The 14,299-nt window shown below is 48.2% G+C and overlaps 1 protein-coding gene across 2 annotated transcripts in view; it reads right to left on the bottom strand.

Moving 5' to 3' along the window:
• The window catches only part of RARA (retinoic acid receptor alpha), a 201,533-nt gene that overhangs the window by 116,576 nt on the left and 70,658 nt on the right, over nt 1-14,299 (bottom strand). For both annotated transcript variants that reach the window (XM_028704076.2, XM_028704075.2), the window contains one exon: nt 2,198-2,688. In XM_028704076.2, the coding sequence (XP_028559909.1) occupies nt 2,198-2,375 (178 nt within the window). In that variant the 5' untranslated portion in view covers nt 2,376-2,688. The remainder of the gene's footprint in view (nt 1-2,197; nt 2,689-14,299) is intronic.

Below are 14,299 nucleotides of genomic sequence, written 5' to 3'. Positions count from 1 at the left end.
GTCTCCATGACTCTCAGCAGTATGAGTTCTGCAACCAGAAAGTGAATATTGGGGGGGGAGGGGAGAGAGAGAGAGAGAGTTTCTTACCAAGCACAATATTTACTGGTCTCAGAATTGAGCTTGCCTTGGTATGGATTATCTTTGTGCAGTAGTTTGAATTTGTTGTTGTTGTTTTTAAAAGAAAAACCATATAAAAGGTAGCAGGTTTTCAGTATTCCATATGTAGCCCAGGAGCAAGCAGTATCTAAGAGTGGAGAACGACAACAACAAATTCAATTTTGGCTTTCTTTCACCTGTTTTCTCCGGGGGGGGGGCAGGGGGGAACCATCTTGAAAGCGTCTAATTGTCGTGCAACAGTTGACGCCGGGTCCTTTTGGACAAGCATCCCGTGCAAGTCATGTGACCGGCAAGAGACCATGGCACCCCAAAATGCACGTTTTTGGACACCACGATCTTACACATTTTGGAGCGTCTCCAAAATGAGATGTCCCATACAGTTGATGGGTATGTGCCACAGAACCCCCGGGGTGGGTTACACAACCCCCCCCCCCAGGGTCCACGGACCACCAATTGGGAACCACTGTCATACAGCACTGGTTTAGGTGGAGGAACCCAAGGTCAAATCCTCTCTCAGCTATGAAGCTCACTTGGCGAGTCACTGACTCTCAGTCTAACCTACCTGGAAGGATTATTGTCAGTTCACAACATCAGTTCACATTCCTTGGATGAAAGGTGGGGTGCAAAATGTAATAAATAGATATGTAATCATGGGAGTGTCGAGATGTTTAGCAGGGCTGCCTGCCCAAATATTCATATGCATATAATACATCAATTATTGTATCTCGGTGCTGAAACTTGGATAGAAGCCCAAAGAACCTTGTTTTCAAAACTTAATGGAGTATCAAACACGCTTCACAGTCAAAATAAAAAATTCCTGAACGTGTTGGAAGAGCCTGGGCGTGTGTCAAGTCACATGACTGTGGATTTTATGGACAAGTTGGCAAAGTTTGCTGTTATTTAATTTCCGAATGTTGAAACAGCTCAACTGTTATAATCTCGATTTTTAGGTAAACATTAAAGCGGGGGGGGGGGGGGGGAGGAGAGATTAGAACTCCAAAATGTTAAGCGTTGTCTTTTCAAAAGCTAGAAAGTGCGCCAAGCTTCAAAAACTTTGCGTTATGTTTTCATGCCAAATTTAGTAGAGGCCTGGCAGCATCAAGACACAGCTTCACGGGGTCTCTGGAGGAAGGGGAAGAACGCTACAACCAACCAAAAGAAGTGGCCAAGAAGAGACCATTCTACGAAGAGTAAAAATAAGTGTTTAAGATAAGACACAGCACGCGCTCTGTTTTGTAATCTGCACTATAGACTTCTGGCCTTCCAAATACAGAGAACTACAACTTCCATCAAACCTGGCCAGCATTGCCAATGATCAGGGACGATGGGAGTTGTAGTCCACAACATTTGGAGGGCAGCACACCGGCTACCCTTGCGAAGACCAACATTCTGGTAAGGTGAATACTGGAATTGACCTTGCCTCTCTCTCCTAACATGCCAAGTGGGCTATCCGCTTCTTTTTTTAAAAGTTTTAAAGAAACACACGTTTCTTCCGCTACAGATCTACTCTTGGTTGTCTTCCCCACACTGCAGTCACCCCAGATTCATGAACAAATTTTAAAAAAAATAGCAAAAGTGCTTTGGAGGCCAGAGAGCGCGAAGTTTCACTGCTTTATATTAGTCAGACTATTTGCCCATCTAAGCTAGTATTGCCTAATCTGAAAGGCAGCAATGCACCAGAGTGTACAGCAGAGCTCTTCTCGTATCACCCTGACACCTGTCAATCTTTTCTGGAGATGCTGGCGAATTGAACCTGGAACCTTCTGCATGCACAGCCCGTGTGTGCGCATGTTGGTGACGCACTCGTGGCATAAGCTTACCTCGCCACCCCCATCCCAAAATTAAAGCTGTCCCTCCTAGAAAACTCACAGAGCCAGCTTTTCCCAAAAAACCCCCCAGCAAACTAAGACAGGGAAAGAAAGGTGCATTCTGCGAAATGCAGCGTGGCAGCTTTCAAAACTGGCCCCCGCTGCTCTAAACCTGTTGCCTTTGCACCAAGTGAATCCATCTCTCTCTCACATTGCACACATTGCACACATTGCGCCCACCAGCCCCTGACTCTTGACCGTAGGGTACTTACTGGCTGGTGATGGCGTGCTGTACCCGCTGACCGGCAGCTGGTGTTGCATCCCTGGCAGAGCTCCTGGAGGCGAAAGGCCCCCGATCATGTGTGGAAAGAAGAATGCATAGTGTGGGACTGGGTAGCTGTTGAGATGCCCGCTCCCCGGCGTGGAGCAGGAGCTGCTGTTGCTCGCCATGGCTGGTACACTCCGCAGGCCTGATCCTCGGGCAAAGGGATTCACATAGGGGCTGAGTAGGGAGCAATCGCCATCGAAGCCTTATTCATCCAGGACCGCCAACGATTCAATTCGGCGTCAATGCAGCCTCCCCTTTCCAAGGGGCCAGGCAGGGGCACGCAGCACGTTCCGTCCGCGGGTTGACTGCTCAGGCAAGAAGGAGCAAGCGCCGAGGCTTCAAAGGTGATCTCCTGCAGTTCCCTCTTGAGTCAGGCCCTCCAAAGTGGGCATGTAGGGGAAGGCAAACAGGTCCACTCCCAAGTCAGAGCCGGAGCTGTAAACACAGAAGGGTGAAAAGTGAGCAAGGCACAGGCGTTGCATGTATGTTCGTGTTTATTACATTTACAAACTACCTTTTCTTCCACAAGAACCTTGTGAGGTAGGCTAGGCTGAGAGATGGTGACTGGCCTAAGGTCAGCTTCATGGCCGTGTGGGGATTTGAACCCTGCTCTCCCAGATCCTAGTCCAACATTCTAACCATTGCGCCACACTGGCAGGAACCTCTGGCAATTATGAAGAAATGGTCCCCCAGAACCCCCCCTTTTTTTTGCACCAGCTAGGGATCACCTTCTTGCTTTACTTCAAAGATAAATGGAAGGCAACCTTGCAATTCTAAGTATCTTGAATTGCATTTCCCTGTAGATCAGATTCTGGAGCCCTCTAGATATCTGCTGGACCAAAGCTCCCATCACCCAGCCTAACCACTGGTAATGCTGGTTGGGACTGATGGGAGTTGCAGTTCATCATGATTTGGAAGGTATCTGATCCAAAAACCCATCTTGGACAGCATCCTGACCCCACAGTGGCCCATCAGCCCCCAAGCAGGGCATGAGTGCTGTAGGCCCTCCCAACTGTCTTCCCCAATCCTGGAGGCACACGGCCTTCATGATTAGCTGCTCTTAAGATACTACATTGGTTCAGATGTTGTCTGGCAAACATAGTTAATCCATGCATTTTAATTAAGACAACACATGTGAATTTGTTTCTAAAAACTTTATATAGATATATATAGCTATATAGAAAGAACTTGAGGCACAAACCATAACAGAGCCTCTTCAAACTCTATGATTCTATAAAATAGACCCTATGTTACCTTACTTGTAGAAATATTTGGGGTGACACACACACACACGAGGCTGTCAGTGAGGACAATATTGAGCAATTGACTGGTGTGACTCAGTAAAAGATAGCTTCTGATGTTCCTATACACACACCCCTTATGCCGCTAAGTGCAAAATAAATAAAATTTAAGGGGCTGGAGTGTTTAATCTAACTTAAGCCCCACTGCTATTTTTGTTGATACATCAGATTTGCCTTTTTGGTATCTCTCTGCTCTGCTGTGCTTTTCCTCTGTCTTGATCCAAAATAATGACCACACACTCTCCCTCAATACCCTCACTGGATTCTATGGGACTGAGGAAGATAAGTGTTAGACAACGCGCTGTAAACTGGCACTGAGAGGAAAGCTTTCGGTGAGCAAACGTTACCCTGCCCTCCTATACTCTGCTGTTCCGCCCAGGCAGGAACTTCCCCTCTGACAACGTCTGCAGAAGCAAGGCCACCTCACAGACACACCAGGAGAAAGAAGACCCCTTTCATTCTGTCATTCCATCCAAGAGGGGACAGGTGGAATGGGGAGGGGGTGCAGAAGAACAACAGAAACCACAGCTCTGGCCAAATCTGAGAGGGAAATCCAGAAGAGGGCAGAGATTTTCGCACCCTGGTCTCGGGCACCACACACAGACAACTCTCTTCCTGCACCCCAAAGCTTGGGTGCCATTCCTCCTTGGTCTCTGCCGCCCAGCCAGCCCCGGCTACCACCACCACCCAATCTCCACCCCTCCCCTCCGTGGGTAATTACCACGGGAGACCATTTATTGCTCTCCCTTGACAGGAGGTGACAGGTGGCCCAGCCCCTCCAGACAAATGAGTTGGAGGTCGGGAGGTTTGGCTACCTGCTGCCCCTGCCGAACCATAAATCACCGGGAAAAGGGTGGGGGGAAAGAGAATGGAGTGCAGACCACTAAGGGAAATGCTGATTAATGAAAAACAAAATAAAAGGTCTCCTACCTTCCCCCCCTCCCCAAGGAAGCAGATGGAGGAAGCCGATTCCTATGGAAGACTTTGAATAGAAGGGGGGGGTCCTCTCTGCCCTAGCCGTACTCTATCATGCTGCTGCACACTTAATATTTTTTTATGTATATACACACCCCATTGGGGCAGGATCACAACATTCTGGTGCCAGAGGCAGAAAAATGAAATGGCAACGCACCACGCACCACGCACCAGGAAAGCGATCAATTCCTTGGTTTATTTAAAGCTTGCCTTTATTTCAATCAAGACCCATCATGTCAATGGGCATTTGAGGTTGCCATGTTTGTTGCAAAGGGCCTTCCGACAGCACCCGTTGTTCCCAGTGGGCATACTTGCCATTCATTTTTAGCATGCCCCACTGGGAAGTTCTCCTTCTCAGGATCCACTGAAACGAACAGGAGATCTTGCACGGCTCCCGTTAATGTCAACAGTGCTTATGCAGGAGAAGTTCCCAACAGATTGTGGCCCCATGGATCTGGGGTTTGCCCAGTTCCCAACTCTGCTGTACCAAAAGAGCTCTGCTAGAGGCAGCCACTGCTAGAGGCAGACTCCCTGGAAAAGACCCTGATGTTGGGAAAGATGGAGGGCACAAGGAGAAGGGGATGACACAGGACGAGATGGTTGGATAGTGTTCTCGAAGCTACCAGCATGAGTTTGACCAAACTGCGGGAGGCAGTGGAAGACAGGAGTGCCTGGCGTGCTCTGGTCCAGGGGGTCACGAAGAGTCGGACACAACTAAACGACTAAACAACAACAGAGGCAGCGACACCTCACACCGTCTGCACGGTCCCAAGTACAACCCCAACACAAATTTGCCCACTAAGGACATTTATTAATCCAGCTAGAATCTCCCTCTGGAGTGCGTACTTTAAATATTTTGAATAATTGTTATGTACATAATTGGCAGACAGAGAATCGCAAGGCTGACGTTTTAATTCCGTTTCTCTCCTAATCTTGCTTTTTCTGTGACTTTTAACGCTAGCTCTCTGTTAACTCTATTTACATGTATGTTTTGGTTTTTGAAGACTGATATTTGGGGATAAATGAAGATACACACAGGCAGGTGAAGGGCAGAGGATGGAGAAATTTGCATGAACGACAGGCCAGAGGGGCTCCCTCAGGGATGGGGCTGAGGGAAGAGGGGGAAGCTCCCAGGTGAGAGCTAGGAGGGATCACTCTTCGGTGTGTGGAATAAGGGTTAAGATATAATTGTGATACAGATTTTGGCATTACAGTGGTACCATAGTACTCAAACAGCTTGGTTCCCGAACAAATCGGCTCCCAAACGCCACACACTTGGAAGTGTGTGCAAACACCTGGAAGTAAGTGTTTGCAGTTTGCAAATGTTTTTCAGAGCCGAATGTCCAATGCAGCTTCTGATTAAGTGCAGGAAGCTCCTGCAGCCAATCGGAAGCCGTGCCTTGGTTTTCAAACCGTTTCGGGAGTCAAATAGACTGCCAGAACGGATTAAGTTCGAGAACCAAGGTACCACTGTATATACACAGTCTCTCTGTCTTTCTCTCTTTGCTTCCTTTCTTATTCTTAATTTTATTGGTTTGTTTCTTCTCTCTCTTTAGATTAGTTCAGCGTTAACTGTATCTTATGTTGAAATATCTCAATTAAAAATTAACTAAACAAAAAACAAAATTCACCCACCAAGGGACATTCCAGTCTGGGTTTTTTATTGGAGTGTCTTTTGCAACATGTCACTGACACAGCAAGAGTGCATTACAGGTGGATTAAGACAGGGTTCCACTTTCTTAATTCTTCCACGATGCTTTCTCAGTATTACTACATTATTGCCGTCTGGAGGGGCGTTCTTGCGTTACAGCGCAATAAAAGTGGGAGGGAAAAAAGAAACCGAAACACCTGTGGTATAAAAAGTTACAAGGCTCCAGCAGGAAATTACAGGACATGCACTGATTGAAAATGAAGTATCGCACCGGTCGCAAAACATGCGCAGGAACGGACCGTATTGAAAGTGAGGTCGTTTGTAAGTGTCCCAATGCTATCATAAGCTAGGGGTTGCCACCTCTGCTCCCTCTATTCGCCAGCCCCACCTACCTATCTACCCCTTTGCCAACCCCTCCTCCATTTATACTTGACTCCCTTTACACTTCACCCACCCCCTTCACTTATTCCCACAGCCCCTCCGAAGTGCTTCCCCTTCTGGTGAGCAGCTTGCTTGGCCAGTCTACCCCCCTCCTCGCTTGCTTGCTTGCTTGCTTGCTTACCTGCCTGCCATTCTGTTGTTGCGCTGGAGTTGGTGCGGCCCCCTATTGGCAGCCACACAAACTGCAGCATGACAACAGCCTTACACTTTTATGTCTATAAAAGGAAGGGAGAAATTAAACATTTTGCAGAAGAGCTGGTGCGGAAAAAATTAAAATCATTCATTAGGTGAATGAAGACGTTCCAAGGGGTGTGTAGGATTGTACTCCCAGTTAAAGGGGGATGGAGGTTGGATCACACATTGGAAATGACAAGAACTGTTTCCATAAGAGTAACTCTCCCCTTTCCCAGGGTGTCAAAGGTTTACATTTTGGCCTGGGGTAGGTGGGCTGCTGCAAGACAGGCTTTTCCTCCCTTTGGCCAAGCAGGAGAGTTGGCTGCAGTGTGTCTTTCGCCTGGCACTAGAAAGCAGATTGCGGGCCAATCTGGAAGAAAGGAGACACCCCAACAGGGCCCAAGTAATTGCAAAGACGCTTCGTTGGGGCACAATGCCATAGAAGCAACCACTGGGGGAGGGGGCATATTCCCCTCTTCCCTAATCATGAATTGTCCTAAGATATTTTTACCATTCCTCTCTCAAAATACTGCATGCATGCATACACCACTCCCAAACTCCTGCTCCTGGGACACACTATGAAGTTGTTGATGTTGGCACGAGGCCTATGAGAAGCTGGAAATGCACAGCCCCATTCCACATGCTGGTAGCCGCTTAATTAAAAAGCTTTCCATGTGCCAGCTCAAATGGCATGGACAACCAGCCTGCGGCCTCTGCCCAAGCAGTAAGCCTGACATTGCTACTCCACCATCACTGCTCCCTTTGGCTTCCATGTGGTTGCAGGTCAGAGGCAGGCAGCCATCAGCTCTCGAGGAGCTGTTGCGACTGCAGCTCCCAGCCAGCATGGCACCATGGGCAGGGATGGTGAGAGCTGGAGCCCAATAGCTGCTGGAGGGCCACAGGTTCTCCGCCATTATTGCATAGTGTGGCCATACTTCCGGCTGCCTGGGTGGTCAGAACTGCCACAAAGAATGCTTTAACGCATGCAGGTTAATGTGGCATGTGTCTATAGACGTTCTGGATAAATAGTCACACCCCACAATTCTTGAGCGAGGACAAAGACATTGTCCTAGGACCCTGGCAAAGGTGCAGGTCCCCAAATAAATGCCCTCATTTCTCACCAATGCCAGGAGGGTTTGCGTTACCATTAACACTGCCTTGTGGGTGGTAATCATTTTACATATATTTAAGTCATTGCACAGAGAAAAGAAACGCCATAGTGCATCTGGAACACCACAACGGGACACCTTCATCTGCCCCAGCTGCAACCAAACATGTCTCTCCAGCATCGGTTTCTACAGCCACAGCAGGCACTGCAACCTTCCAACAGTTTGACCTCAGCCCCAAAGGTGCACTCCTCTGTTGTCCCCCAAGACGGATGCCAACAATTGTCTACATTCCACTTCCCCAACCTCTCTCTTCCTCCCCTCCACCATGTGTATATGTGCCTGCCATCCCAGAATAATACTCCGTTCATCTGATGAAGCAGACTCTGGTCCACAGAAGTTTATGCCATAATAAATTTGTCTTGTAGGTTCCACAAAACTCTGCAGTTTTTGCTGCAACAGACTAAAATGGGGAAATATTAAATCATATTTGCACCCCTCTGGAACTCCCCAACGTTTTCACAGTTGCAACCAACTACGAGTGGTGGCTTGGTGTTGAGGCAATTCCAGCACTGCTAGTTGTACCCACAATGCATACAGGTGCCCTTGCCTACAGATTAGGGCAGGAATGCAGCAGAGACTAACAACATTTTCTATGTTCCTCCGAAGAGGAGGAAAAACCTGCTTCCTGCCCTCTGCCCACAACCTAGATGCCAGCTGTTGGGCTCATTTTTCTGAGGTGCCAGGAGCTACTGGGTGCCTTGATTTTCACACTCCCGAGGAGTGGAGTTCTTCAGTTTTACACACACTTACACACACACCCCAACACCCCTCTCAACCCAGGAACTCCAGATTCTGCAGTTGGAATCATTTTGGCAAATGCAGTGACTCTCGTTTTTGTTTCACACTGGTGTGCAAAATATTTCAGTTGTTCTCTCCCTCCCTTCCCAAAGCACAAGACTTTGCAGAATGTCACAAAAGGATCTATAGAGACCTCAGAGCCATCACAGGGAAGGAATGAGACCATGAGGCTGGGATCTGCATTACATGGCATTCTACCATGCTTTGGCTCAGACTTTTAAATAAATACTCACCTGCGAGGAGCAGGAAATGTCTCCTCCGCACAAGCTGGTGAGGAAAGCTTTGGTGAACTGGTCTGAGATGAGAGTGGGTTGCCTTTTTATCTGGCTATTCATATGCCACAAATGATGAATGGCATGGGTATGCAGGGGCAGACAGACAGGCAAGTAAGTGCGTAGTATTACCTTCAAGACAGCAGCCACTATTTGAAGACTCACATCCTTCTGATTCTAAGAATTTTACAGAAAACTGCCCACGGGTTTCCTCTGCTCTCATAAGAAATAGCAACTTGCCCATCACCAAGTGAAAGGGGATGGAATCACAGAACCAGACATTCGCCCATGCTCCATTGCTGTGTGTGTGGTTTCCAGGTGAGTCATACCTACGTAGTCTTTGGAAACTTCCCTTGCAGACATACTACTATGGTTTTAGAGGTGGGAGAGGGGAGTCATATGTAAAGTTTGAAGGCTTTATCAGGTACCTGTTGGCACTCTCCACAAAAAAAATATGGCAGAAAGCAGCTTCGTGGCCAGGAAGCTCAGGCCCTTAGTAGGGCAGAGCGGCTGACTCATTTGCTATTGCCTAAATTGTGGTCAGAATCACCTTCTCTCATACCTTGTGTGTTTCTAGGGCTGTTCATGCCCCAAGTTCTAGCAGTCTTTGCCAGTGGGAATGATTGCTCCTGTGGTCCAAGTGTGCGCCCTTTTTTGTCAAGTTCCAATTATGCAGAATCATAGAATTGTAGAGTTGGGAGGGGACCCCCCCCCAAACAAGGGCCATCTAGTTCAACCCCCTGAAATGTAGGAATCTCAACGAAAGCACCCATGACAGAAGGCCCATCCAACCCCTGCTTGTAAAAACAAGGTTTCCAATCAGATAGAAATTAGAACTTAGAAACGCCGGCCCTGAATTCAGGGGGAACCAACATTTTGGTGAAAAATTACGGATGCAGCCCAGTGGGGACGAGCAATTTGACACCATTGTTTTAGGGGGTTCCCCCACCTGCTTTTATCCTCCAGACAGCAAATCTACAGGGAGCTGACAGATCTGCGTGTGGAAAATCTGGTGCTTCCGCAAGTATTGCTTGAAAAAAAACAACACACACACACACACACACACACACACACACACACACACCCTTACTGGCAATAGCTTGACTGCTTAATGCCTAGGTCTATCTGTGGAAGTCTTTTGCCACCCTGGTAATGGATGAGAGACTAGAATGGGAGCAGAGCTGCAGCCAAGCATGAAGGATGCAATAATTCACTTGTGGGGTTTGTGTATGCCCAAAGAGGAAAGAAGAAAAGAAAGAAGAAAAGGGAAGGGGGGGAATAGAAATCAGTGTTTTTGTTCCCAGGTGCTGGCCTAGCAAGGGGAATTAAAACACAAAGACAAAATGGTTGGTATTTACTTCCCAGTCTGGCAAATATTGGTTTCATATTGCACTCATCTCTGTTCCAAAATGTTTAAGAGTGACTTCAACAACCAGCAATTTTAAAAATCTTTTTTCCTCAAGGGGAGACCAGCGGGGGAACCCGTGAATCCTTCTACGTTGCAGGGGCTACATGGGCACCAAATGAGGTAACTTGGTGCACATTGCCGCTGCACATTGCCAATATGATTATTATAACCGGGGGGGGGGGTGTCCCAATAACCAGATTTCTACCATACAAAGACTCAAAGCAGCACACTTGAAATTATTAAATACTTTCAGGCTGCATGGATACCAAAGGACACCTTCTTCATTATGCAATACTGCAGCTGGGGTGCGAGGGGCAGCACCCTCAAATATTTGGGGGGGGGGGGCAAAGACCCCTTGGCCCCAAGGAGGTGGCACCTATGAAAGAGTATAAACCTCAAGTAAATAGAGTGCAGCTGGACTGGCTGCCTGGCCCAAAGTCAGATTCTATGCCTGACAAGGGACAGTGGCACGTCCAAGGAGCAGGAAAGCAGACAATATGTGACTGGAGAGGCCTGCAAGGTGGGAGGAAGTTTTAAGAGGGACGATGGTGGCGACAGTGAGTTTATATTAATCACCATGCAGAGAACTAAAAGAACAGAGATTGTAGCTCAAGCGAGGACCGACTTCCAAGAGTGTGTGTTTATGATTCAGCTGCAAGGCTTTTAAAAAGCTAAGAGGCGGATAATTTTTTTGTTTTTGTTTTTAAATCTGGCCTTAAAATATTAGGAGCATTCATAATAACTAGGGTAAAAGCTAGATCATGTGCTCAGGAAGTTAGAGGTTCACTTCAGAACTGCAGGGGTAAATTCTAAGATACCCGCCCCCCTCACTGGGACATCAGAACATACCCTAGGCCTGTGAGCCCTGAAAGCAGCTGCCGGACAAACAAGCTGCCACCCTCACCCACCCTGGCACACCCCAAACACGGCGCCAACCAAGGACTTCCTGTCAGGCCTGCAACCAGAGCGTGCCCACCCGCAACTTCCCCGTTGCTGATTTCGATTCCCAGCGTTGCCCAGTTTCACTTCTCTTCATAACCCGGCAGAGAGGTTGGTTCCAAGGATGGCATCCACCAGATTCTGTGCTTATCAGAGGCTGATAAGATGGCCTGTGGGAGGACAGAATTAACCAGCTCAGGTGAACATAGGGTCTGGAGCCGCAGAGCAAAAATAGAACCTCGAGCCGCACAAGGCCCATCAATCTCAACCTGAACCCACTTGGCTCGATTTTTGGTACTTAAGCAGCACAGGCACCAAGCCCCAGAACTTTTTTGGCCAATGCCAGCAATCAGAACCCTGGATGAACTACAGTGATTACGAGAGCACATCTGACATGCAGAGAATCCGTTTCCCTCACAATATCAGCTCCTCGCTTTGTGCCACTACTACCACCAACAGCAGCTGCTTCCTCATCTCTTTCTTTTGCATGACTCTGGGGGCCCCATGCATCTGGGATTCGAGTCACATCTGCACCACAAATCTAAAGCGCGATTACACCTTTCTGACAGTCATGGAAAATCCTGGGCAGAGGCGGGCGGGGGGCGCTGGGCGCCACACTGTGGGGGGCGGCACTTAACGTGGGGCCTGCAGTGCACCCAGGCCATGAGTCTCTTCTGGGAATGACACAGTAGCTCGGGCACCTGCAGGCTCTGCGCTGCCAGAAACAGCAGCATGGGGCTTGTATCTGTCCGCCACTTCTCCCTCTGCCGCCCTACAGCTGAGGGGAGGTGGCAGTGAGGCTCCGTGCAGCGTGCCCTGCCCAATGGGTGGCTTACCCCACCCTTCTGGGTGGCCTGGGCGCAGGCACCGCCCCAGGCACCCAAACGGCCAGCTACGACGCTAATCCTGGGAACCATTGCTTGTGATGGGTGCTGACCACACAGAGCTACAGCTCCCAGCACCCTTAACAAACTACAGTTCCCAGGATTCTGCAGGGCTGTTATAACAGTGCCTTTTTACGCCTGACAAGCGTGAGCCCTGGGGTCTTTCCCTTTAGCAACCACCATGGTCCCTTCTCGGCAGTGGAGCCCTCCCTGTGGAAGACCCTCCCATCAGATGTCAAGGAGATAAAGAACTACACAACTTTTAGAAGATACCTGATGGCAGCTCTGTACAGGAATGTTTTTAATGTTTGATGTTTTATTATGTTCTACATGCAGTGGTTTTTTTTTCTTAAAAAAATGTTTAAGGGTACTCTCATTTTCCTACTCATATTGAAATATTGCCCCTCAATGAGGCCAAACTTAGATTCACAAAATGTTTAGGGGTATGTGTACCCTTGCGTCTCCCCAGAAAAAAAGCAGTGCCTATATGTGCTGGAAGCCACCCAGAGTGGCTGGGGCAACCCAAGCAAATGAGTGGGGTATAAATAATAACGTTGTTGTTGTTGTTGTTGTTGTTGTTGTTGTTGTTGTTGTTGTTGTTGTTGTTATCCTCAATCCACTTCAGCAAACTAAGATCAAGAGGTCTTCAACCCCTGTTAAATGGTGGGGTGGAAGAGATACTACTTTCTCGCACCTTGAAAACCTAACTAAGGTTGATTTCCAACCAACACGCCTTTCGCATCTGCATCCAGCTGCTGTGGTAAGGCACTTTGCACTCTCCCAAAAGCACTCTCACCACTTCCTCTGTTTTACACTGGATAAATGGGTTCTGACACTAATGCCTGTGAGCCTGGGACCCATGTAAGTTGGAGCTGAAGAGGCCATTTGGCAAGTGAGTATTCAGTTGGCAAAAGATAAGGCAGGCCTAACACCGCAATAATTATTATAAACTTGTTGCTATGACAGTGCCATCCTCTTTGCCGCCATACCCCCCCCCCCTTTTCCTGGCCGCTCACTTCCCCGTTAAGTGTGAACTGGGGACAAGGCAGGAAGTATGATGAAAATCTGATGTGTGGTCGCAGTTTTGCGGTTTTCCTTCTTGCTCTTGGGGTTGGGCTCACACGCGACTGTCACCAGTGTGTGGGGAGGGGAGAAAAGGAAGAGCTACAGATCCAAGGACCCCAAGAATGAAACACACCCGTGGCTCTCTCTCACACACACACACCCCAAAATGTGAAATAGGTAAAAGATGCACGGCCACAATGCCACGAGTTTATGAGTAGAGGACACCAACGCCCAAACGCAAAAACGAGCCGGTAGATCAGGAAAATGAGTTGACACTATTGCATGTGCCCCACAGTTCTGTGGCATTTTGAGCGGCAACCTTTGAGTCATAGTCATGTTCCTGAAAGGGGGGGGGGGGAGGGTGACCAAGAGAGAGAGAGAGAATAGGGCATGAATCACTCCGGATTTTCTGCCCACCCCCACCCAGCGAGGCCTCTGCACATGGCTCTCACAACTGGCTCACAGGAGGGTAAAAGGATGAGAAGGGGAACCTGGTTTTGCTAGGTACCTCAAGAGGGCTGAGGAAGTTGGCGTCTGCCTGGAAGACAGACAGACAGACAAACACACACACACACACACACACACGGGTGAGAAAGCTCACTTGATTCAGTTTCCCCAGTGGGGTAAAAAAGTGGTGTCTGTAAGCCTCTCCTACCCTCGCTCCATTCAGCAGGCATACCAAGCAGAACCCTTCTTAAAAATGTTAAGCTAGGCATGAAGTAACCCAGGATGGTTGTGCCCACAGAAGGAAGTGTGTGGTTGTGTGCCTCTGTCTGTACAAGTGTTGTGTGTCTAAACTTGACGTTTTGGGGGAGAGAAAAATTAATTAATTAATCAAAAGATCCCACATAAAATGATGGAATGCTTTAGGATACCTGTGTGAACTGTAACACACAAGCATAAAATAAGTTATTTGAAATGTTAACTTTCAATCTCTAGTTATCACTGCCAGGACTTTATGCATTCGCT

Source organism: Podarcis muralis, chromosome 13 (assembly GCF_964188315.1).
Source record: "Podarcis muralis chromosome 13, rPodMur119.hap1.1, whole genome shotgun sequence".
NCBI lineage: Eukaryota > Metazoa > Chordata > Lepidosauria > Squamata > Lacertidae > Podarcis > Podarcis muralis.
The sequence above is the reverse complement of the archived record's forward strand: the minus strand, read 5'-3'. Positions and strand labels throughout refer to the sequence as shown.